The sequence below is a fragment of the Uloborus diversus genome, chromosome 4 (assembly GCF_026930045.1).
Source record: "Uloborus diversus isolate 005 chromosome 4, Udiv.v.3.1, whole genome shotgun sequence".
NCBI lineage: Eukaryota > Metazoa > Arthropoda > Arachnida > Araneae > Uloboridae > Uloborus > Uloborus diversus.
The window spans coordinates 123659012-123686472 of NC_072734.1; the positions used below are offsets into that span (position 1 = coordinate 123659012).

At 34.8% G+C, this 27461-nt stretch overlaps 1 protein-coding gene across 1 annotated transcript in view; it reads left to right on the top strand.

Annotated features, from left to right (window-relative positions):
* The window catches only part of LOC129220814 (uncharacterized), a 61676-nt gene that overhangs the window by 774 nt on the left and 33441 nt on the right, over positions 1–27461 (top strand). Inside the window, exons 2-9 of the mRNA XM_054855245.1 lie at positions 876–1028; positions 3517–3658; positions 5484–5692; positions 6186–6470; positions 8677–8783; positions 9523–9996; positions 11497–11712; positions 24015–24115. Of these exons, the coding sequence (XP_054711220.1) occupies positions 876–1028; positions 3517–3658; positions 5484–5692; positions 6186–6470; positions 8677–8783; positions 9523–9996; positions 11497–11712; positions 24015–24115 (1687 nt within the window). The remainder of the gene's footprint in view (positions 1–875; positions 1029–3516; positions 3659–5483; positions 5693–6185; positions 6471–8676; positions 8784–9522; positions 9997–11496; positions 11713–24014; positions 24116–27461) is intronic.

Sequence of the window (27461 nt, forward strand, 5' to 3'; positions counted from 1 at the left end):
GACGAAACCCAGACTATATAGTTTGCTAACGATTATTTTCGTTAGTTTTATAACTAAAATAAAGTAATAGTGTTGTTATTCATTTTTTAAGTTAGGCTCTTTTTTTTTGGGGGGGGGGGGGGCACAAAATTAGCTTATGCTATTAAAATAAAATTAACACGTTTGCTAGCGACCATTTAAGACCATATTGTGTTTCAAACATTTATGTTTTTTGTTATTTTAACACAATAACTCCCATGAATTATGTTACTAGTTGCGTCGTTCTTGTGCTGTTAGGTAGTTGCTAAAAGGTTAATATCAATTTTAAGCAACAATAATAAGTTTTATATCAACCATAATAATTAGAATAGAAAATTTAGTGCAATAATCGTCGATATTTTGATTTCGCTTACCTCGATTTTATGCTTATCTAAAAATCTTCAGAAAATCGTATTAAAGTAAATGCAGTTCAATCGGATACTTTTTCGATATCTAGAACTAAAAGGTAAACTATTTTGTAATCACTCTACTTAATTAAGGGTGGTTTTCTCTTAAATAAGTTACTGTTGTAACTGGGGGGGAAAATCATCGAGGAATTGCACTTTTAAAAACTGTTTATATGTGGCTATTTAAATACATAATTATTTTTTTAACTGTACTTAGACTATCCTTTACAATGTTTTTTTCTTCCATTTATTATAAAGAAATGCTGCTGAATGTTTGTATCATTAATAAATATTAGAAATCAAAGTTATCATTTAGTTTTGCTAGTTAAAACTACTTTTTTTTTTTTTTCAAAGACCAACTGTAACGCACTCAAAACTTTTTTGCTGAAGCGAAGTTCCAGTTTTAGACCGATAGTTTTTGAATAAAATAATTTCTGCTTTCTTCATCAGATTCCAGGATATTAGGAACGTTTTGCGACTCAGAAAACGAACCCAAAAACTTGACATCCACCAGAAATGAAGTGCAAATCATTTTCCATTCGGATGACGCTTTTCAATTTTCCGGATTCAAGCTTAGATATTGGTTTAAAACCAACTATACAGGTAACTCATTTAATTATTTTAACCTGGAAAAAGCTTTTTATTCTTTCCTGAAATGAACGTAAAAAATTAATACACTGTAAAAACGATTCAGAAACGTTCCTGGAAAATAATGGGCAGCTGATGTGCCCAATTTCTTCCAGTAACATATCTTGGAAAAACCAGGAACGCTTTCCGTCAAAAGTAGTAACCTTTCTAAAATTAACCTTGAAACTGTATGAAGACGTGAGAAATCTGCCCTGTTAAAGCTTGTCATGTCTCTAGAACCTTCCAGAAAAATTAAGTAGGTTTAGGTTAACTGATTAGAACCTTCCTAATTTACCAAGATGGCTCCATAAAAATCAGAGCGACCACAGCTATGCAAGAAGGAACTAAGCATATCTCTTACCTGCAATTCCTGCCTTGCAAAGCTGTAGCTATCCATTGACATTGTCGCTCTCATTGGGAGCTTAGTCAATCTGGACAGGCCGTAAGCAACCTTAGGCCGATACACTTAATAAACACTCTCATTCAATCTTTAAACTGGTTGCTAAAAATATTTTCCACAACATTGAAAAGTCTGCTCGCGCGCAACTTGTAGCGATTCAGGAAACTTTTTTGTGAAGATACTTGTTTTTACGGGGAAATAGGTGAAAACGTGTGAAATCCCGAGACGTTCCACGGAAATAACCAGTAACGTTTCGGAATTTTTTTTACAGTGTAGAATGTTTTGGTTGTAGCGAAACTTTCTGCTATGTCTTTCTTATGAATGCTCGGATCTTAGTTAGTGCGGCAGGGAAACTTGCTGATTTGAAAAGTCAATAAAAGAAAAAGCACTTCATGTATCAATTTATTTCTTTTTATAAAATATTGTATACATTCTGAATTTTTATTTTAACTAGATTAAAAATTACATCGGGCAAATGGCGGCCCCAATTAATGATACACTGATCGATTAAATCGATCGTTTACAACGACAAGCCCCGGACCCAGCAACACCTGAAGGACAACATCCGGCTAGCCATCGCCAGCATTCCAGTCGATATGCTCAAAAGAGTTGAACAAAACTTTAAATCTAGTGTAGATCAGTGCCTCATTAATGGGGGCCGCCATTTGCCCGATGTAATTTTTAAATATAGTTAAAATAAAAATTCAGAATGTATACAATATCTTATAAAAAGAAATAAATTGATACATGAAGTACTTTTTCTTTTATTGACTTTTCAAATCAGCAATTTTCCCTGCCGTATCCTGTACATGTACTTGCAACTAGAACGCAGAATCAAGACAGAAAATTCAAAATCTTTTGTTTGCAAAAAAAAACCTTGCTAATGTAACAAAATGAATCAAAAGAATAAATTTTACTTGCTAGAAAATAAAAAAAAAGGCAACAGATAAAATTTTAAACTCATTGAACTTTTATCTGAACACCCGAGAGAAAAATTCAACGAGTGTGTGTGTGGACAGGTTTTTATGCCCCCCCCCCTTTCTTCCCCCAGAAAATTTTCGTTTCAGGAAAGGTACACTGATAAAAGAGATTTCTTAAAATTGACACAAAATCGCTTATTTTTGAGAACATCACTTACTCAAAATGTCTCCGGGACAATTTGGCTTAGAATTGAAAAGTAAGCGTTCTTTTTTTTTTAAATATACCCTCTTCTCAAAAACGATCCACCATGTTCACATTTTTGAAATATCTTTCTACTCAGAAGTAAGCACAGACGGTATCATATCTGAGAAAAGGGCAGTTTCGAAAATGAGAGCATGTCGAATTTGTTCGAGATTACAAATGTCTGAAAAATAAGCACATGTTGTACCATTCGTGAGTATGGTATTGCTCGCCTGTAAATCTTGCAAAGCTAAATAGTTCATGGATCATAGTAGCTCAGTTAATCTTTAAACTGGTAGCTAAAAATATTTTTTCACAACAGTGAGAAGACTGCAGTGAGAAAGCGATAAATTCAACTCCCGTTTTCCTTTTTGCGCATGCGTTATTTTTGAGATGTGTCTGCTTACTTATTTCTAAGTCAGAACTGCTTGGAAAAAATTGGAAGATAAATGTTTTCATTTCTAAGCAGAGGATTTTTAACAGTGTAGTATTAGACAAAATGTCCGAAAAGTTTTCAACATATTCCATGGATAAGCAACAAACTGATGGAATATTTGTAATTTACACTGACGGCTGTATCGTCACAGTAAGAAAAACAAATTCTTACTGTAACGTATTTATAGCTATATTTTTTTCTTTTTCTTTTTCTCCTTTCTTTTTTTACGATGTCATAAAAAAATTCTTGAACTTATAAAGTATTGGGTATCATGGCGCAAACCTCATAATTTCCGCGACAGTTTGTTGCTTTTCCATGAGTTTTTAAAATGTGTCAAGGCCCATTTTGGATACCTTGAGTTTAGGACAAAATGAAAAGTGTTGTCGAGCATCTTGAATTTTAGACAAAATCTGAAGTGTTTTTCTTTCCCTTGAATAGCCCATTTATAACAAATTTCTGAATTTCAGAATCAAAGAGCAACCAGCCAATTAAAGTAGAGCGAAATGAAGCAATTACGTTCGATGTGGCTCCGCAGAACGCTACACTAGCAGTTGGAGCGTCTCATATGTTAAACTGCAGGACTAATCGAGCCGATGTTAAAATTGGATGGTAAAAAGTCGATGTTCATTTAGTTTTTTGTTACACTTTTTAATTTATTGCTTTCAAAATTAACTATATCGAAATTGAGTATGCATTTTCATATATTCACTAATACCTATTCTATTTTTTTACTTCAACATTTATTATTTTTCTGCCTTATAAGAGTGGACCTAATTGTGCACTCTTGCATACCTTTCGAGTAATTTTTAAACCATTCCTATTCATTAGTCTTGCATGTGCGCGCATACATAACATCTCTCTCTCTCTCTCTCTCTCTCTCTGTGCTTACATTTTGGCATTTCGACCGCATAACATTTTCTGTGCATTGATGAAGGAGTATTTAATTCCACAACACGTGTATGCCATTTTTATTGTAAATTTTGGCTTTACTTATAAATTAGGCTTGTTCAAGGAAACAAAGAGCCTGCTTTTCGAGTAAGAATTAAAATAATGTCCTTACTCTGAAAATAAATTGAAAAGAAACATCTTAAATGAAGCAGAAAAAAAATACACGTAATTGCATAACGTGTTTCGAGGTTGTAAGAAACCCTTTTTTCTATGCAGAAGTGAGCTTATGAACGAAAGAACTTAAAAAAGAAGAGAAAGAAAAGAGGGAACCATCCACGAGATCGAGATCTAATCATACGGTTTTAAATGAGCAATCTGGAGCGGGAGTTCTTTATCTATAGCTTTAGGAAGAAGTAGACGTCTTTTTAGAAGGCCACGAGATGCCATGTCAGCCTAGTCTGAAACTAGGGGCTCAGCCTTTGAGTGGGTCCGGCTTAGAATCGTAATAATGTAAACTTAATGAGTTTTGTGATGGGAGGGGAAAGCCTGGTGGCTAAATTAATTAGACGCTTGCTTTGGCTCTTGGCGGCCCAGTTAGACTGAAATAAATTGTCAGTCAAAATCATAGACTAATAATAAGAGTAGACCGAGCTTTCCCAGACTTGCTGATGAAAAAATAGGTTCATGAATACATCATGTGACTGGTGAGGCTTGGCGAAAACTTTGGCAGCATGGTTGCTACATGGCAACATTATCTATAGTTTGACACTCGGCATGTATTTTAAGACGTAATGTGTTTTCATTAATATTTTTTTACAGGTGCAGAGATTGAACTGTTTTTCTTTGAGTTATGCATTATTTTGACATTAGTAATTAGTTTTTGATCGCAGTTTTCAGTAACTTTCATTTCATTTGGAACTGCTACGTCAGCGTTGGCGTGGTCGTAATGGCGTAAATGTTTTGCGTTAACGCAAAAATGTACCTTAATTAAATGTATGTTTATTAAATATATCGGTATATTAAATTAAAATTGTAGGTAAAAATCTTTCCCTTTGCCGATTCTTTTTGGGCGCTTGCATCTTTAATTGCTTAGAGAGTTATTGAAATTGACTAAAGAAAATGCACAGCACTATCTAAACGAAAAAACTCACTATATTAACAAAATATTTACAGCTTAGAATAACAAATTTACAAATCGGACTCCATAAAAGATCATTCTTCCGTGTTCCATCAATTCTATTTATTTTATTTCTCGCGGGCGTTGATCGTCTGCTACGATCAACGCCCGCTGTTGCTAGGATATCCACTAATCACATGGTTTGGTTTATGAGCAGCAAAAGGGTTGCCATAGCTCGGTCTGTTCTTATTATTAGTCTATGGTCAAAATGTCTTTCATGATTCTGACTTTAAAAAAAATCATAAATTTGACGATTTCATTTTTCCTTCCCCTGAATGCTTGCTCTTCATAAAGAGTATTGAAATTTAGAGATGATTGAGGTATGATTACGGTGCTTAATTTTAAAAGGCGTTCATGTATTTGTCACAGGTTAAAAGGCGATCAGTTGCTGTCTGGTACAACGCCCCTCTCTGGACTCAAGCTACTGACCAATAATTCTCTGTGGATACAAAGCATGGACCACCACCTGTCCGGCGTCTACACGTGTGTGGGGGTGTCGCAACGAGAGACGTCCAAAGCCCGCGCTTACGTCGTCATCGAGAATGACCTGAATAGCATGAACTTAGATTGCGGCATCGGTAAGAATTATATTACTTTTTTATTTCTTTTTTACATGTATTCCTATATTAGCGGAGACAAACTCATTACAGCCGCTCAATGGCATGGATAATTGAGCATCAAGTTTCCTTGCCCTGGCTCAGCGATCGAATCCCAGCAAAGACGTCAAAGTTATGCATAATGCTTCTTTCTATGACGTCAGTGGTTCAACTCCACCTTAAGACTCCACCCCACAAAGATTCAACTAAAAGGGTCTGGGTAGAAGCGATCAGTCACCTGAATTTACGAACGAAAATAGGTTCTGAGGACTAAGACTGCTGCACTTCTTTTGCTCGAAATTAAACCCTGATATAAGCAGTAAAAGGAGCCTGCTCCAAAGAAGAGGTGCAGTACCGAAAGCTAATTGATGGCTGTGAAATATAAGATGATGATGATAAATGCATGACAAAATATTTAACCGACAGAAAAATTGTACTAATCTCACCATTCTTTCTCTTATTTTTTTCCTCCTAGTGTTCCGCAAGATCCCAAGACACGTGACCTACGTCGAGGGAGAGTTCGCACAGTTGGAATGTCTGGCTTCTGGCGAGTACGTTCGCACCTCCTGGGAAAAGGACGGTCAGCCCCTGCGCTCGAAACCTAACGTGTTGCTTCTCAGAAATGGAGTCTTGTATGTGGACAGGATAGCGATGGAAGATGCTGGGGTGTACACATGTCGAGCCTACGACCAAGTCACGCAATGCCAGAAGAGAGTGTCCGCACTAGTGCAGGTCACTAAGAGGGCTGATATCGACAAAAGTAAGTACACACTTAACAGTGGGGGCTTTTCCAGAGCAGTTTGGTTCATAGTATCAGGGCCTGTTTATTGGATTGGGCCAACTAAGCCGTGGATTAGGGCCCCCGCTTTTTAATAGCCCCCAAATTTCTAAAACTTCTTTAGACTTTTTAGATAGCCGATTCATTCCTTTAGGAAAATTATAGAACGCATTTACATCTCCATATGTAACCAGCGTCAAACTACCCTTGGTCATGGCATCCGCCAATAGTGATGCCACATGAAGAATGAGAGCGACATTGAGGGATCGATATGACTACAAAAGGTAAATAATCCAATTCAGTCCCGTTACATAGAAGAAGTGATTGATCAAATTAGTTTTAACTAGTCAAATTAGTTTATTTGAAAATATGGTTTAATTAGATACGCGCATGACATCTGAGCCAAATAAGAACAAACAGCAGAGCTAAACCTGATAGCGATTGTACATAAATGACAAACAAGTCCTGAATCTTTTTGGGAAAATATATTTTAGTTACTGTTGTACGAAATTAAACGAGAGAGAACAAAATTGATGCAGTTTTTTTTTTGGAAAAATTGAAGCAATTTTCACATTATCTTTCATATTATTATCGAGTACCGTTAAATGGGGCGAATCGGAACACTTTTCAACTTTAAACACATTAAAAAACGTAGTTACAATTTTTTTTAATTAAAAGTTTTGACTAGAAACTTTGGTTTTGTTGTCCTACTCTTTGTTTTGTCCTTAAAATTTTAAGCGAAAAGAAAACAATTTGAACACGTTTAACTATATATAATTTTTTTAGCAGAGCTCTGATTCACCCCGCAGAAAGGTGTGAGTCTGAACTTATGTTTAAATCGTTATTTGTAGCGATTCAACCTTTCATATAGTTTATAAAAACAGGTAATATTGTTGGGGAGGGGGCGAAAAGGAACGGAAATTAATTTCAAGCCAAAACTTTATTTTTTATTTAAGTAACTATATGATTCGTCACAAGTCCGAAAAAAGCTTAGAGCTCAATGAAGATTAGAAGTTATGGTAAGAAATTTTTTTCGAAGTGAGAAATATAAAGATCTAAAAAAAAAGTAATTCTTTATGTCGTTTATAAAAATTATCATGTCTTTGAAACGAGCAGATAGTTGAATGTTTTCATTTGGCGAGAAAGTTTCTTTATGATATTCTACAAGGAAAGCTTCACCTCCTCCGTTTCTTAATATCCAGATATTAGACACACTTTTGTAAATTTTGTTCCCGTTAATTCGTCGCAGTTATCAGTTTATACCGTATATATGTTATTTATTGAGCAATTACGATTGCTTATTGTTTTCACTTGACAGTTTTGAATTCCTATGATTTTATTTTCCCCCGCCTTCCTCTGCAGCACCACGGTCGGCCGGCCGCCTCACGATGCCGCTCCTCTAGCGGAAACCGTTTCCAGGTTGCGTCACTTACTTGCCTACACCTACACACACACACCTACACACACACACACCTACACACACACACACCTACACACACACACACCTACACACACACACACACCTACACACACACACACCTACAACTACACACACACACCTACACCTACACACACACCCCTACACACACACCTACACCTACACACACATATCCCCCCCACACAAACACATACACACAATTACCCACATATAAACATACCCCCCACACACAACTACCCAACACACACACAAACACACATGCCTACACACACAAACACACACGCCTACATACATACACACAAACACACGCTCGTGATTGCGAAAAACATAATTTGAATTCAAGATGTCAAAGTTCAAATTAATTTTTTTTTTTTTTTTTTTTTTGTTTGTCAGCTCATGGCATGCCACTTAGTGAACCGATTATAATTCTTCTTTTTTCTTTTTTTCATGGATAGCAGATGCTCTAACTTAGGTCCCGTACCACTGATTGACCATATTTGTTATTTAAAACAAAAGTTATCTGAAATTCGAAAGAATTATCATAAACTCAAAAATATACTTCATTTTCTTAAGACATAATCTGAAGCTCAAAAGCATTTTCAAATATTTTCTCCTGACCTGAAATCTAACGTACTCTTGATGTCGAAAATTGTCGTTATTGACCGGAAGATTAGAAGAAAATTTCTCCCGAAAATGTGAAACATGTCTATTCTTACAAAAGTGTCATATTTGTTTTATTTATCTTTTTAGTATGTGGAAAACCGAGAGTGGGCCAGCCTTCCACCGATGTCCCGCAAGTTGATCACGGGAAAATTATTGGTGGCTCGAACGCAAAGAAAGGGGCATATCCATGGCAGGTGAGATTTTTAATTTTTACTTTCTTATGATGAAACTATAGAGGTTTAAAAAAAAAAAAAAGAAGAATGGGAAAAGTTTTGCTCCTTTGTTCTTAACACAAAGTTTCAAATTCGAATAGGTAAAATATATGTATAAGTTTAGTAAGAACAATTTTTATACAACATTTTAGAGGCTGACATAGCCTCTCTACGACTCTAATTATTAAGTCACGTGAAAATTGCTTCTACTTTTCTACATTTGAACGAAGCCATTGCCTGTTTGGTGATATTTTGATAGTTGAAATTGTAACCCTAACTCCAGTGAATTAACCCTAAACTCCAGTAGGTAGCGTTCATTGTTGACAATTTTTTCGTTTCTTCATTCCCCTGAAATGACAGTCTTACCAGCAAAACAGTTAAGCTACTGGATCGAGTTCAGCCTTGTTACAGTAAAGTCTTTCCCTGCATTTTAAGCATTACCGAAACATATTATCAAATTATCATACCGTGGCGCGGGTTTCATTGTTGCAACACGTGGGTTACTCGATCATCGGCTATTATTTATATGAGGATGATACTCATGATTGAACATTTTAATTAGGAGCTTGAAACGTGACGAATGGAAGAAAGTCTTCAGTGAATTGCGTTTTAGAAAAAGCAATCAACTACTTCCACGTAGTGTCACTTCCAGAGTCATGTCTCAGACACCGAATCTGCTCACTAGCGATTTTAAATTTAAACATATTTTATCTTTTCGCAGGTGATGCTCTGGGAGCCAAGTTTGAAATCATTCTGCGGGGGCACTTTACTCAACGAACGCTGGATCATCACTGCCGCCCACTGCTTCGTCAACTACAACAACCTCCGGTGGGACCGCATCGTGATCAAGCTCGGCAAGCACGACAGGGAGCTGAAGGAAGACCACGAGCTGGTGACAGGCATAGCCGACCCCTCCTCCATCGTGGTGCACCCCAACTACAAGAAGAGGACCTTCGACAACGACCTGGCGCTGATACGTCTCAAGGACTACGTCACCTTCACCAACTACATACTCCCAGTGTGCCTAGGCGACCGGGACACGGAGGAGAGTCTGATGAAGATAAGGAATGTGGTGATGGGGACTGTGACCGGGTGGGGGAAGTTGAAGGAGAGTGGACCTTCACCGAGGTATCTTCAAGAAATCAAGCTGCCTGTAGTAGACAGAAGTATCTGCGTCGCCTCCACCAACTACACGGTAAGTTAACTCGAAGATATACTGCAATCATTCAGGGCTGCTTTGATCTCCAGTTCCGCTGTTTTAAACTGTTTCTCACATATTTAATTAATTTCCTTGTTTTTGTGGGTAGAAAGCGAAAGAAACACTCCTAATCGTATAGTTTTCTGAAGTTAAGAAATAATGGTGACCAAATTCATTGAAGACAAATAATTCGCCTGGTTTCAAGCTATCTTGTCATTTAGGGTTATTTGAAGGCTATTTCAGAAATGGTACGCAAAACAAATTTTTTTAATACAGTAGTAAAACTTAAAACCATAAAAATAAAAAATTTTAAAATATTTAAAAACTATCTGTTTTTATTTCATAACACCACAAATTTCTATTATTAGAATATTACAATCGAAGGAGAGCGATTTCCGCAACTCCAAAAGAAGCTTCCAAATAGTAACTTCAGAAATATTGAATAATACACTTAATTTTATACAATATCAGCAACTTTCGTTTTCTAAAGTAAAGAGTACAAAGCCTATTTCGTAACCCTGCCAGGAGAGTACGGTACTAGGCCTTGTAGTTTGATATTTTGAAGTTAAATACGCTGAAAAACTAAAATAGTGCAATGTTAATCCTCATGCTCAAACTTAACCTAAATTACTGTAATTTTTCTTTCACAAATTACGACATTATACTTTGTGTATCATTAGTTTTTTTTTTTTTTTTTTTTTTTTTTTTGACCACAACCGTAGAGAAACCAGCATATTCTGCTGGGAGTAAAACCCAAGATCCTATCTTAAGTAGCGACACGTCCGCCATCTTGGGACTAAATGCTGCTTTCTTTCTATGCCTGCTATGATGTAGTAGCGTGTTTTGCTTTTTGATTGTGATGTTTCTTGACTGTAGATTCACGCAGTGTTAATTAGAAACCACAATCAAGAAGCAAAACAAGCTAAATCACCATAGCAGACATAGGAAGAAAGTAGAGTTTAGCCCCAAGATGGCGGAAGTAGCGACACGTCCGCCATTTTGGAGCTAAGCTCTGCTTTCTTCCTATGCCTGCTATGATGTAGTAGCGTGTTTTGCTTCTTGATTGTGATGTTTCTTGGCTGTAGATTAACATGGAGTTAATAAGAAACCTCAATCAAGAAGCACAGCAAGCTAAATCACCTAAACAGACATAGGAAGAAAGCAAGGAATTTAGTCCCAAGATGGCGGAAGTAGCGACATGTCCGCCATCTCGAGGCTAAAAGCTGCTATCCTTCCTATGCCTGCTATGATGAAGTAGCGTGTTTTGCTTCTTGATTGGGATGTTTCTTGATTGTAGATTAACGTGGAGTTAATAAAAAACCACGAGCAAGAAGCAAAATACGCTACTTCACCATAGCAGACACAAGAAGAAAGTGAAGTTTAATCCCAAATGACGGACATGTCTCAACTTAACCTAGGATTCAAGGCTTTAGTTGGAAGGACTTTGGGTCATATTTCCGGTATTCACTAAAACGAGGCATTTTTGTGTCATTCTAGGTGAGCCGTAACATGTTTTGTGCTGGATATGCCCAAGAAATCATTGGCGACGCTTGTCACGGCGATAGCGGTGGACCCTACGTGATGTCTCACCAAGATAGGTGGTATCTCGTGGGCATCGTCAGCTGGGGAGAGGGCTGTGGACACATCGGAAAGTATGGCTTCTACACGAAGGTTGCAGAATACTTACCCTGGATTAAAGGCATAATCAAGTCTTGAGAGGAATTCGACATCATCCTTCTCATTATCACGTCGAAACTCTGGCAAGATTTGCGAGCTCAGAAGAATCATCTTGGCATAATACTGAGCGGAGTCGTTTATAGAACTGCTGTTGCCAGTTATGGACTCTCTGGCAATGGATAGTTAAAGATCTTGCTCAAGAATTTGTTCATTAGCCGTCCGCCTATGTGGTTTTATCGGAGTCTCTGAAATCTGCTGAAGCGGTTCCAGCTGGAAATGTCATGGACCCTCAACCGCACTTCCATTAAATCCAAATGGGATAGCTCAAGCTCCCCAAATCCAAAATGCATCTACACTTCTATCCAAACATATATGCATATTTCCTGCTGTAGGATTAATATTGCAATTTCTTTCTGACGCATGTTAATTTATTGTATAAAATAGTGTGCAGCAAGAATTCAGCTATTATTGTGTAGCTAACGATAAGAGAAAAAGAAAATTAACCCATGCAAGGATTTTAGTTTTGACGTTTGCAGCGACACCCACCTTAGCATTTTTAGTTGGAAATCATTTCCTGTTAATGCTAACTTGTGGACTATTTCACAAAAATCGAGATTATACACTAACTGCTTGTATTTTGCAATTGACTTGTGCTAGTTAAGAGCACCGAATAGGAGTTCAGTTTGTTGCTATAAGTTTCTCACGGAGAGAAATTCAAATGCAAGCAAAATGCAAATTCAAGTGGCATATTTTTAAAAAAAATTTGTGTCTGTTTTGCAATAAGTGCTTAGCGCCCAAAATATACTTTTAATTTCTAGCTTGGTGGATAACATGCTTGAGGCGACTAAGTGTTTTTGATACATTTCGGAATGCGTAAAAGATATTAGTTTTTTAAAAACACATTGCACTTTGTATGAATTATTATTTTCTGTTTTATCGTCAGTAGAAAATAGATTAAGAAATGCCAGCTTACGTAAAGCCACGAATGATATTAAATAAAGTTCTGTAGCATCCAAACTGATTTGTTGTACTTAAGCTCCTGGTCATTCTTTGTTGTATTTTAAAAAGTAGCTATGTAAATAACATATTTATTCAATGGTCTCATTTTTTAAACGATTAATGTCAGTGTTTCTATACCAAAAATCAATAAAAGACTTCTGAAGTTATGAAATTTCAACTTTTTCTTACTACACGTAGGAGTTTTACTCACTTGTATTCATACACGTCGTGACTTTGGGGAGAACGAAGATATAGCTACAAAAACACTAATTTTACAAGAGAGTAGGGGAGACCGGGGTTAGTTGTTACACGGAGTAAGTTGTTACATTCGAATTTAAAATTAACCGCCAGGAGAACACTGACTTTCCTTGCAGTAGATGATAACACTCACCCATCTGCATTCCCTGACAATCACTGGAGGGCTTGCAGTCAGTAGCATGGAGGGTGCTCAAGGAAAACGGTTTTTTGAGTCTGGAAGTAATTTTTCTTTCAGCTGTTATTTTTCTAATTGTGACGAAGCCGTTGCAGATAACGAATTCATTTCTATACCACGTGAAAGCCTACATTTTTAGGTAAGTGCTAACATATTTAAAAGTTTTGTACGAAGATATAATACCAGTAATATGTGCCAAGAACTAAAGTAGCAAGTTGTTACAAATTTGGTAGGGTTAGTTGTTACAAGTAACAACTTGCCCCATGCAAGTTTTAATTTAATATCATGTTTTCTTTTTAAATGTGATATGGCGGGGACTATAAAAACAAGACAGACAGGGGCAAAACACCTAAAGAAACATACCTGGATGTGGCTAAAGAAGTAATTGCAGGCAGTTCATCACGAAAGGCAGCCGATGAATTTCATGACACTAGAGAGATTCTGCAGTAAGATGAAAAATGCTAGTGGTGGTAAGTAGTATTTCTGATCTATTTTATTGCTGGATTTAATTCATATAAAATACTGTAGTTGAATGACGTTAGTAATAATAATAATAATACTAATAATAATTAGGATCTCTTTCATTCTATGATTTAATTTATTGTTAATATGTATGGTTGAATAAATAATAATAATAATTACAACAACGATATTAATAATAAATAATGTATTATTCGAATGTAGGTCTTTCTCCAACGCTGCAGGCAGTGCAGAAGTGAAGACGGTTCGAAAGCGGAAACCAAGGGTCAGCGCCACTTTAACAAATACACCAGTAAAAAATGTTTTGCAAGCCGAACTGGGAAACAAAAATCTTTGAAAAGGAAATTGTGTCTAACAGAGAAGAAATCAACAGACACAAAGGCAAAAAAAAAAAAAAAAAAAAAGCAAAAAGGTGCGTCCAAACAGTGCGTCTTTCGGCTGAAGATGATGAAGACTGGTTCTGCATAGAGTGCTCTAAACCATACTCAGAATCCAAAAAACAAACTAAACGGCTTCAATGTCGTAATTGTGACAAATGGGCACACAACCGATGTGCTAAGTTTGATAAATTATATGCTTGTAAAAATTGTAATTCGCGCGCGCGGACAATGATAATGATGATGATAGTTTATTAGAATAAGTCATTAATGAAGTAAATCTGTAAAGTCAAAAAATTTTTGATATCGGTTAAGAATTTTTAAAATTAAACAGAATAAAGCAGAAAATGTGTAAAATTCATTTCATCACTAAAATATATCTCATGTAACAACTAACCCCATAACTGTAACAACATGCCCCGTGGTGGGGGTATGTTACAATCTACATCTATTCAAAAAAATCGAGATATTTTAGAGTAGTGGCTTCCAATCACTTTTAAAAAAATATGTTATGAATGTTAAACAATTTAGATGCATTTTAAAGTTTTACGCGTGCAAATAATTGAAACAGTTTAGCGTAAAAAAATATATTGAAAAAAATTGTAACAATTTCCTCTATTTGAAGTTAAAACCTCAAAGAGCATTAAAGTTACGAAAACTTGATTTACTTATTTAGACTACTATTTTCTATACTTATGTTCAGCTATTAAGTAACCCTACATAAGTGAGAATCACCGATTTGATTAAAACTTTACACATCGATAGAGCAATTAAAAACATTGAACACTTTTTCTTTTTTAACCAGCAACAATGACTTTTAACGGGTTGAAATTTACCCCAAAATGTTGGAATAATGGGATGTTAGAGGGTACAATATATTATTTTATTTTAAATTTACAAAATTTCAAACGATGATTGAAATTTTTAAAAAGTTAAACAAACAAAAGTTGACGTGTTTCAAGATTTTTTTTCGAAAATACTATTGATATGGTAAACTAACCCTCGCAATCCTATCCTGTCATGCTGAATGACCTTGAAACTTAGGTCTATCGCAAGAAAGACAAGTAATATATCAGTAGAAAGCTGTGTTTTTACTTTCTTCTATATCTAATATATAGAAGAAAGTATTGGATTCGTGCAAATTTTTTAGATTTGCAATGGTTTTTGAATTTTTATTCTACTATAATCGGGAGAGAAGTTAGTCACTTGTAAGAACACACTTTTCTTTTCTTGTACATTTTTGAGTTTTTTTTACAGGCTTATATTTTGAAAAATTTTCAAAATCTTAATATATAAAAATCTTCTGTGCGTACGTTTGTCACCATAAGGCTTTTAAACGGCTGGACCGATTTTGATCAAATTTTTTGTGTTTAATTAAGTTGTGGCAAGCATGGTTTCGAAGCGCGATGGATCGAATCGGAAACGTTTTTGTTAATTAATTAATTTAAACATTGGACGGTTATATCTCCCAAATGATTAATATTTATTTTAACCTATTGTTGAGCGAGAACTGAAATAAATATTTTACCCGTTGCCAAAGGACAATAAGAAAGCCAGTTCTGCTTTTTGTAATGAAATTTCCTACTGTGATATGTCAATTGAGAATAGATGAAACGTAGAGCGAGATAGCGAAAAGCCTTCATTTCTTGAAAGCAACGATTTCAGCTCCCGAGATATATTTTAAAGTAAAGTACTGGAAGGTTCACGCAAAACGTGTGTTCTTTCGTCGTAGCTGAACCATGTGACCGGATCGGTGCTTTAGGCTTTCCTAGCCAAATGATAGAAAGTACCGTACCTAGCAACATTTGTTTCTCGGCTGAAATCCTTCCGAATTTCAGCACCAATGTCAAGAATACTTTAAGGATTATCTAACTAATCAGTACATTATTAAAGGAAAAGATGATGGAATTTCAAGACGAAACAAATTTTATTTCGTCCAGAGAAATTGCAACAGGGTAGTTCTGTACACAAAAGATCAGTTTTGTGGAAGATCTTTATCTTTGGTGGAAAGAACAAATTAGGCTATATATGAAGTATTAAATTTTACCTTCAAAAGATCGGAGTGCTAATCGGTCGGAGTTGGCTTCGCTCACTGATCGGCTAGATTACAGTAACGTGGTGGCTTGGCGACTTTAGCCATCTTACTTATATTATATATGCGAAAGTTTGTCTGTAAGGATGTATGGATGTATGGCTGTATGGATGTTTGTTACTCTTTCAAGCAAAAACTACTGAAAGGATTTTGATGAAACTTTACAATAATATAGCTTATGCATCAGAATAACACATAGGGTAGTTTTCGTCCCGTTATGGGGGGCAAAACCCCCTTAGGGGGGCAATAAAACACAATTTTTGTATAAATTCTCTAATATTGGGATGAAAAAATACTTGCACATATTTACATTATATGTCCATCGAAAGCTCTGATTTTTCTGCTGAAGATAGTACCTGTTCGAAATTTCTAAGTAGAATGAAAAACGAGTTATGAGCTTTTTAGATCCATGTTCGAAGGCTTTCCTCAATTCAATACAGTATTTAATGTATCATCTCAACTCCCTGTCGATAGCGACAATTGTTGTATTGTTGACTTTCTTTGCTTTTCGTGATTGTTCAAGGCTTTTCTCAAGTCAAATCTTGAAGTAAGATTTTTGCACAAGATTGGCAAATAATATATGATTTGGCTGATGATTTTCCATTTAAACGGAACTTTAATGTAATTAATGGTTTTTATTATTATTTATGCTGATTGAACACTTACTCATTATCCAAACAACCAGCAGCTCGCCAAAATTTTTGCAGAATGATTTCCGTAGCTGATGCATTTGGCAGTTTTTTCAACGTTGCTGTTTTTGAAGCCGAAATCTACGTCATAATGTTTCTCAGCTTTCACCATGTAAACAAAATATCGCCAATCAAAGAATTTTCAAAAGACTTTTTTTACTGTGTTAAATAATCCAGCAACTAAATTAGGCAAATCCATAAACAGCACAAAAACTTCCATTAATTTTCCTTTTTGCACAATTTCAAACAATCACCAAATTTTATTACTTATTTTAGTAACATTTCGGATGAAACTGTTTAGCGTCATTTTATGGTGACCAAAAATATCTCAACATCTGGCGACGATATCTCTGTAACGAAAATTAATATCATATCGTTTTACAAAGTAAGGAAAGAATGGGGGAGCATCATCGAAGGTACCCCGAAACGACTTTCGCAAATTCGGTAAAATCGCACCGAGAGCCACAATGATTAAAATTTCCCGAAATAACTAAAGCAAGTATAAGGGGATAACGAGCGCAGCTACTTTTTTTTAATCACTTCGTACTTCATTAGCCATACAGAGAAGGTTTTAGACTCCATGTTAAAATAAAAGTATCAACAGATTAATCTTTTTAAACATGAGAAGATTAATTTCATGTTTTTTAAATTTGTATATGCTTAAATATAGTGCTTTCGGTTCTAAATCAATACTACTTTGTTCTTTATACTTATTGCTATTTTAGTTTTATGGGTAAGGAAGAAACTCGATTTTTAATCACGTCAAAAAGATGTGTTTTAAATTCTTTCACTTAAAACAGAAAACAAAAGCAAGTAACGATTTTTTCTAATAATTATTACTGACCCAGGCAACGCCGGGTATTTTTGCTAGTAAACAATAAAGTTACGTGATCATTTGTTTAAATTTTAAAGCTTCTGTTAATGTATTTTTATTGTATTTTTTGTTTATTTGGCGAAATATTTCAAATTGCAAAGAATTGCTTTTCGTTTTTAAAGAGTTTTTAGTCATTTTAGTTGAAGAATGTATTTATTTTGCATCGGGAGGGGGTGGGGGGAGGGATGAGTGATTTTCGATTATTCAGAGAACTGTTTTTGCCTTTATCATTTTTTAAACGATATCCTTCCGATTGTTTTATTCTTTTTCATATGGGGGATGTTGCAGCGGGATTTCCCGTTTGTTCTAGATGGGCAGTTAGTTTTTCACACTTAATATCTGAGGACGCTTTTTATCCTTTGAGTATGGCTGAAGGTACAAACCATCAAGTACGGGAGAAAAAAGGGTTAATAAAACAACTGCTCAGTGGGCATTTGATAAATCAAGTTGTAATAAATAAGACGCATTGTGACACTAAGCAGCTTAACACATTTTCTTTTTACTTATTTTTTTTCAACAAAACGGTTCAAACACTTGATGGTTTGTTGAAATTTTTTTAACTTTTCAATTTACAAAGTTTGAACAGAACAACGTCTGTCGGGTCCTCTAGTAGAAATTTATAAATTGGCAGGATTACTTATCTTGGCATATGTGTCCTTCATGCCAAATTTTATTGATATCAGAAATGGAAAGATCAAGAAGGTGATTTATCTGACATGGAATTGCTCATAGGCAAATAGCGATAACCCTGCGATGGGGTAAGATTTCGAGGAATGGTTAACCCCTATAAATATTATTTTCAGAAAATTCCTGAAACACCTCAGCTTTAGTGTTTTAGGTTTTTCAAAATTTCAACCTTTATTTGAATTTTTGTAATTAAAATCTTTACTAAAGTCTGTGTCTCTGGTTGTCTGTTACGCGCATAGCGCCTAAACAGTTCGACCGATTTTCATGAAATTTGGCGCAGAATTAGTTCGTAGCATAAGGGTGAGCACCTTGAAGAGATTTTTCGAAAATTCGATTTTTTTCTTTTTCAATTCCAATTTTAAGAACATTTTACCGAGCAAATTATCATAACGTGGACGAATAACTTAACAAATTATCATAACGGGAAACCGTCACATGGACGAGCAAATGAACATAGCAAATTGGCGAGAAATTCATCATCCATTATTTGTAAATATACAGGCGAACCAAATGACCTTTTAATTTTCTACTGCAGGCAAAGCGTGCGGGTACCTCTAGTTTAAAAGTAAAAAAAAATATTGAACCCTCTAGTATCTCAACTCTCCATTTTTTTTGGGGGGGGGGGGGGGGCGGGGGTAATTTCACACCGTTAAAAGTGTTGTCGATAAAGGAAAAAGGATCAGTATTTTTAAGTGTTCTATCGATGTGCTAAGTTTTATTACAATCGATGATTCACACTTGGGTAGGGTTACTTGCAAGTGTGAAGAACTATTTACTGTAAGCATATAGTTACTAAACAGTAGATTTCCTTGTAGCCAGACTCGTCATTTAGAGGAATCAGGGGGGGGGGGGGGGAGGGGGGGGGGCAATTGCTCTCCTCTTCTGGTTTGAAAAAATAATGTGTTTACTTGTAAGTGAGTCTGGTTTTTGTCGTTTTCCGATAAAATTTGCTTGAGTATATACTAGGATGCATCATTTTGCACATTTCTTCCGGAGCGAAATTTAATGCCTGCGACAAATGGTCAAGACCCGAATAGACATTACAAATATATTTCCTTTTCCAATCGAAACATGTTTTTTGTGAGAAGCGTGGTCTCAAATTTTCAAGAGTTTGAGAAGAAACACTAAAATGTTTACTAATTTTAGTTGCTATGAAAGGTTTTATTTCTGAGTTAGGAGAGGTCAACTATGATGAAAGTTGATGTTCAAACCTCAAAAGGGCAGTTTAGTAGGTTGAGAGAGGGCAAAAATGTCTCTTTGGCGGCCTGAAATGAGGAGTAAGTTCAGTAAAAAAAAAAAAAAAAAAAAAAACAGATTTTTTAGATTTTCGATGTATGAATTTTTATACGTTTCAAGTTTGGATTATAAATGTAAGAGAATCACATTTCATGGTCCAAATATTTTTACTAACGGAATTTCAAGGAACTTATGAAACACAAGCCTAAAAATGAATTTAATAAAACAAATCTGTTTTTCTGGCAATCATAATCGTATGCAGAGGAATCAAAATTGAGTATGCCGGGGTACCTTCCCTCAAGAGTAACGGGGCACCACCTTCCAAATGCGAAAGAACACTCCCCAAGAATAAGAGCCCCCCCAAAACAGAGAAAAATACCCCTGAAAACACTCCCCCCCCCACTAAAAATGTCAATGGTACAGTTTGCGTCATGACCCCCCCCTCACACACACACACACTGTTTGAAAAAAAAATCGAAAATTTCTTTTCAAAAAAGGTCTTGAGAAAAATCAATTTGGGACGTTTCAGAAGCTTATTTTTTAAAAAATCTACAGAATAATTTAAAAGATTTTTTCATTGTTTATAAGATAAGATTTTATAAACAAAACACACACATGCATTACAAACAGTAAAAAAAATAAAATGAAGCTACACATACAACGTAAATTACAAAAGACAATCATAAACATTAAGAAATTCTAAATTCTGTTCAACATGAGTTACTAGTAAGATGTCAACGTTAAAAAGTGCCAAAGGCACTGTCCACAGTATTATTAAATCAGTATAATTTGGAAGACAAATACATAAATATATATTAAACTACATAATTATTAGAACTTGAAGTAAAATATTCTACATTTAGACAGCGCAAATGCAGCTAAAGTATTAAATGTATATTACATATATTATTTGAAGTCCCACTCATAGGTTGCACAATGGCAAATGTACTAAACAACAACAAGAAACACAAAAGAATATTAACAATGTAAATTGAAAATCATGTAAATATGAAAAGTTGAACAATATGAACGATAGAAACTACATAATATTTAACTGACTAACTACATAATAACTACACAATTACATTATATTTATATTTAAAACTAGATAACATACTAAACAACATAATATGTATATTTAAAAAAAATAGCACATTATACATAAGTAGTAAATATTTCACATAAAAGAATAATTTGTTTGATTGACTCCAAAAAGAATTAGCATTATAACTCGCATTGAACATTTTATATTATAAAATCACAATACAACCCTCCCCCCCCCCCCCAGTTGGCAAGTCAATATACAATCAACTCTCAAAAACTCGGAGTCTTAAGGGACCGGCTAAAACGTTCGAGTTGCTGATAGTTCGAGCTGTGAGAAGTTTCCGCAACAGTCTCAAGAGTTTGGGACCCGATGAAAACTTCGAAATAAAAAAATAATTCGAGTTATAAACTTCGAGGTATCGAGATTCGATTGCATTTTATCAGGTACAAGTCTATTATTGACAGAATGTTTTTTTTTTTTTTTTTTTTTTGGTATATATTCATTTACCTCGTTCTTCTTATTCCTAACATCTTCTATAAGTTCATTAAACAGCCGTGGTGCCAAGAAAAAGAATTGCTTTATAATAATTGTTTTATTTCGTTTTATAACTTTATATTGTTTATCTGACATTCTAGTATTATATTCTTTTTTAGTAATTTCAAACCAGTTATTGTTGTTATGTAAAAAATACAACATTCTCTGCGCATGTATTTCTCTGATATTATAATTTTTCTACGGTTTTTGTAAAATAGTATCGTTTTTATTAAATTCATGTTTAGATCCATGAATTATTTCCAAAATTTTTGCATAAGATCTATTTAAATTGGTAAGATTTGTTTCATAATCACCACCCCGTGCACAAATACCATACGTAATTACTGAGTTTATCCAGGCATGAAATAAACATCTGAGAAACTTTTTCCCAACTATATTTCTCAATAAGTAAAGCCAATGTATTCTACCTATTATTTCAATATGGCTTTAATCAATTTTTCTAGTTTCTTTCTTTTTAAACTACTTTCCCAGTAAAAATCAGAGAAAGAAGAAAAAAGCATGAAAGAAGGCTTATGCATCTTAAAAATATCCCGAAAAACAAAAAAAAAGTCAAAAATAAATAAATTAGTTCGATAAATATTGAAGAATTAAAAATTGGAAAGTAGAGGGTATTGAGATGGAAAAAAATGTCTGTCGGTCTGTCTGTTTGTCCCCCCCCCCTTATAACTTTTGAATGAATAGTCCGATTCGAACAATTTTTTTTTTGTTAAAAAGATCTTGGCGAGGAATCTCATTCCCATAATACATTTTTTGATTTGAACAATTTTTCGTTCAATTTTGACCAGTTCAAAAAAACTTAACATTAGCGCCTACGGGGAAATTCAAATCAAAAATAAATCTTGAACTTAGAGGCGAAGTGGCTCCAAACAAACTTTGTAGGGAAAAGCTTTTGATGAAAAACATGTATCGAAAATACCTTTTTGATTTGAACAAGTTTTCGTTCAATTTTGAACAGTTCAAATCTCTTAACATTAGCGCCTACGGGGAAACTGAAAGTCAATATAGATTCCGAACTTAATGGCGAATTTACTTCAAACAAACTTTGTTGGAAATAGCTCTTGACGAATTACTCTCGACTCCGACTCCGATAATTTTGGCGCTCCTGACTCTGATTCCTGTGCCCGAAAATTACTCGGACTCCGATTGCCGAACTTTGAATCCGACTTCGTAACTTTGTCAAAAATTTATGCACGGAGGAAAAATGGCTGACTCCGACTCTTGGATATTCGACTCTGGCTCCAACGCCTGTATCAAATAATAAGTCCTACTCCATCTCTGCAAATATTGGCAGACTTGCGAACTTTTTGGGAAAATGATCGATTTCAACTCTGAGTCTTTGAATTTAAAACTTTCGGCTCTCGAATCTAACTCTTTTGTTCCAAAATCAGATAGACTCCGACTCTGACTCCAAAGCCATGATTTTTACTGTGAAATAATTGTTTTAAATATGTTTTGATTTTATTTTCAAGTTAAAGTTTTAATTTATGTATATGTATTCAGTTTTTGGCGGAAAAATTTGGAGTCCTTTATGTTTCTACATAAAGATATGCGCAGACGATTTTTTTTTTCAACAATGAAAATTATTTCTTTAAGTTGACATTTTATTGTTTTTATTTATTTTTGAAAGTACATTAATTCATTCTTAAAAATGTTTTTGGCAACAGGGGAAAAACAAACGATTTTTTTATATATATGATTATTTTAATGAGATTTTAAATAGAATTTTTTTTTCTTTTTTAAAGCGGTTGAAGATTTTTTTTTTTGATGGAAAAAATGTATTTAGTTGCTTTGTTTAAAAGGTGCTGCTGTTTTATTTGCTCTTTTATTTATTTTTCACGTATCTACTTCTTTAGATGAGCGAGGCATACTTTATTTCTCGAAATCTGCTTAAAATATTTTAAAAATATGTTTGAAATAATTTACGATTTTAGCTAATTTTGAGAATACTGATCAGATACTAGAGAGTTGATATTGGTATATGGGAACGGTAGGCTCATTTAGTTCTAGACAGAACTTCTTATTTAATTCAAACTTTATGTATTTTGTTTTATTTATATTTGGAGATAACCATTTGTTCAAGGCAGATAAATCAAGTTATATATGGTTCTTCATATCATCAATGATCTTTGCACAATATGTTAACGCTTTATCATCTGCAGATAGAGTAGATGTAAAGCATACAATTTAATACATGACATATCATTAATGTATATTTAAAAAAGCAATGGACCCTTTGATCCATGAGGGACTCCCATTTTTGTTGTTCTATATTTGCTTATACAGTTATTTAATTTTATTGCTTGTTTTCTGTCTCTGAGATTCAGGATAATATTCATTTATAAGGCACTCCTCTAATTCCAGCGTTGTTTATCTTATTTACCAAAATCTTTATGCTCACACTGTCAAATCCTTTATTAAGTAGATTTAAAAATACTGCTGAAGTTCCATAGATAGTGAAAAAAGAAGACATTTTACAGTCGTTCGTGAAGAAATTCTACGGATATTTTCACCTGTCGTTTTTTTTTTTTTTTTTTTTCAGAACCCAAATTTGCCCACCCCTGTATACCAAGCCCTTTTTTTTTTTGGCTTCTTGAAAAGTCTGTGTTTAGGGTGAAGCGCATTCTATGCCAAAAAAAAAAAAAAAAAGAGAAAGAAAAAAGAAAACAGTGTTTTCGATTCAAATAAGCAGCTGATACGTTTTCTCAGATAAAAGAAAACTTCCCAGAAACCGAAAGTGCTTCCTTCCGCAGAAAGGAACTAGAATTTTAAGTTTCGTCTTTCGCAACGGCAGAACAGCCGTGAACTCTGAACCGGCCGAATTTATCAGATCATTTCGATCAATGAATGCTTCGAAATGCAAACATTTAACAGTCAGCCAAAATGGCGCCGTCACCTGTAAAGTCGTGCATCTTCGTTATTTCAGTACTTTTTGCGGCTGGAACGCTTTGCGTGGTCTTCTGGAAAACGACGGGGTAAGTGATATATTTACCTCCAAAGCTTCGATTCGTGTAATTTAGTAAAATATTTACGGGAGATAAAATTTGGGGGAAAGGGAAGCTCGAAATAGCCACTGTCATTTCGTTGCAATCATGTGCGAGTGACTGCAACGGTCTTATGGTCAAGCCCGTCATTTTGAATGTCAGGAGGGGCAATTGCCCCCTCCCCTGGATTCGAGAAATTAGTGTATTTACTAGTGATGTTCCGAATATCCGTATCCGTATCCGCGGATATCCGAGGGAAAATAAAGATCTGTATCCGTATCCGCTACGTTCTTGACGGATCTTAAACGGATCTTTTCTATTCTAAAAATTCTTAAATATTTGAAAAAAAGACTCTTAAATTGCGTTTAAATTAGGTTTTCTTCCCTGTTTAAATTATAAAGTATCATTTCAGAAGCCAATTTGAACCACCCGTTGCAAAAAGAAACGGATAATAAGATTTAAAAGTGTATCTGTGTGTCTATTTGTGGCATCGTAGCTCCTAAACAGATGAACCGACTTTGATAGTTCTTTTTTCATTCAAAAGGTGACTTGATCGAAAGTGTTCTTAGCTTGGCCTGGTTTTTGCAGAACTTTAAAATTATTATTAAAATATAAATAAAAATATTAATAAAAACCAATTTAACGTTTTTCAGAATTATGGTAGTAAAAACTTACCCGTACGTTAAAAATATTGGCCCCAAATTGAACGAACTAAGTTTTCTGCGTTTGATACTTGTTTGGATCTTCCAAGTTATGTACAGAAAAGCTATAATCTTGTTAAGGAAATTTTAAATGCAATTCAAAGCCTTTATACACGTGACCGGTAGCTATTTCATAGTCAGATAAGGAGAAAAGCTCAATGATTTAAAATTTCTATCCGCTGTCAGTTCATATTTGTTAACAATGTGTGTTCTGACCCGTGAAATCCATCTCAATTTCAGGTCGGCCCTCTGGGTTACGTTCTTTCTTTCTTTCTTTTTTTTTTAATTTTTAATTTAATATTAGTTTCTGTTATTGATTTGGGGTTTGTGTAATTCTTCATTTTGGTTTTTCTAGGCATTCTACAAAAAAAGTGAGACTAAATTCTCTATTTAATGTTTGTAAAGGTGTTCCCGGCTCTGTCATTATGTCGGTCGGAGTAAGTTGGGTGGAATAGGTCATTGCTGCATTTATGCTGAAATAAAATGCGAAAAATTATTTCTAGCCCGTTCAGTAGCAGCTTTACACTCCTGCTCCTGTATCTTACATCTACCGAGCAAGCTAAAAATAATTTTTCACATTCTATTTTAGCATTAATGCTTCGTTGACCCATTCCTTCCAACTCTCCCTCAATTTTAACGGAGATTTCTTTAAAGAGTAAATCAGAGTCTTGATTATATTTTCGCCGTAGATGACACTTTTTGAAGAAGCAATGTTATTATTCCGACGGGAATACATTCTGTAACAAATTCAACACTTGGATAGTTGAATTGGGTAAAAAAAGAAAATTGTGATCCGTATCCGTATCCGCTGATCTTGACACTAATGATCCGGATCCCTACCCGCGGATCTACTTTTTTGACGATCCGGCACATCACTAGTATTTACATATTCGTAGGCGTGTTTTGTTTTGTTTATTTATTTATTTACTTTTTTTTTTGAGTTAAATATGTACCCTTTGCTCTTTCCTGCACAAAAAGTCGAAATGATGGGGCTAGACATGATGCAGTACTAATCTAATATACATTAGGTGACCATTTATTTTCCCCCTCAAAATGGGACATTTAAAAAAGTCAGGCACATTAAATTTACGATTTAATAATTTATTTTAGTTGCATAAATCTTAGTTTGCGCGTATTAACAGAAATGAACACTTAAGAAAGAATTTGATGCATTGTTAAATTTTAAATGTGACTACTGTAAAAATTTAATGCCAGAAATTCTTGGCAGGATTTCATACAAAAAACGTTTGATATCAAAAGCGCTTCAAGATCTGCCATTTGCAACCGCTGTAAACCCTCATTTATCCGGACCCTACTAAACCGGACTTCGCTTAATTCGGACAGCCATTTAGATGTACAGTACATACTGTATAAACAAAAGGCGAGTTAGCAAATTATTTTGCAGACCGCTTTTTTTTTTTTTTAGTTTTCTTTTGTGAAGTTTTACATTTCATTCTCTTGAATTAAAACTATAATTTTACCATGTACAGTAGTTTGTTAATGAATCCTGGCTCAATTTATAGGTTATTTTGTTTAGTCTGTTCTTTCATGAATTTGAACTACCTGAATCCTGGATTGATGGGGTTCTACTGCATACTTTTTTTTGCTTCTCCACGAATTATTAATAAGCTAAGATACTCTTTCTACCGTTTACATTAGGGCCGTGCAAATATAAAGCACATTCAACAATTTTACGAAAATTTAATTAATTCGAACCACTCGACTCATTTTATTTATTACTAGTGGTACCCGCACGGGTTTGCCCGTAGTAGAAAACTAAAAGGTCATTTGGTTCGCCTATATATTTACAAATAATGGATGATGCATTTCTCGCAAATTTTATGTGTTAATATGCTCGCCCATGTTACGGTTCCACGTTATGATAATTTGGTAATTTACTCGTCCGCGTTTTGATAATTTTCTCGGTGAACGGCGTTACAAAGAGACATCCCGACAGAGATCTGGATAGATATCCACACAAATTTTGAGCTTCTTTATTAGTAAAGATAATTTATTTATTTATATTGAAAAGCTAAACAGCTTCACATAAATAGAGGACTGCGTGCCAAGCGCCCTGCCTCCGGACACACACACAGGAAAAATTTACATCACAAGAGAAGGAAATAACACACAGGCAGGAAACGAAACCACGACCTCCGGCTTAAAAGACGAAGCTTCTACCACAGAACCGAGGCCCCGAAGCTGCACTAACGTTAGGGATGCGTTCCAAGACGCAGAGAGTTTGGGAAAAGAAACAGTTTCTTGAGAAGCTCATACCGAGAAACTTGATCGAAGTCTTTTCAACAAATACTACTTGCGTTGTGCAAAATTGCAGTGCAAAGTAATAAACACGCATTTTTGTTTCTTAAAAAAATTGTGGTATATCTTTTTTGAAAAATCGATAAATGTAGCTATGCCGATCCGTCGTTTCTTGACATATGTCACGCAACACTGTTGTCGTGCTCTCAATTCATGTCCGTTAATGAAATACCGACCGTTAAAGAATAAAAGTACAATTTAATAGTGCTTAAGAGAGTGATGAAGAAAACACTTTAAATTATTACACCCCTAGTTTGTTGTGAATCAATGCAATTTTTTTTTTAGAGATTCATTTTCCAAAGATCCACTAAAGGGTC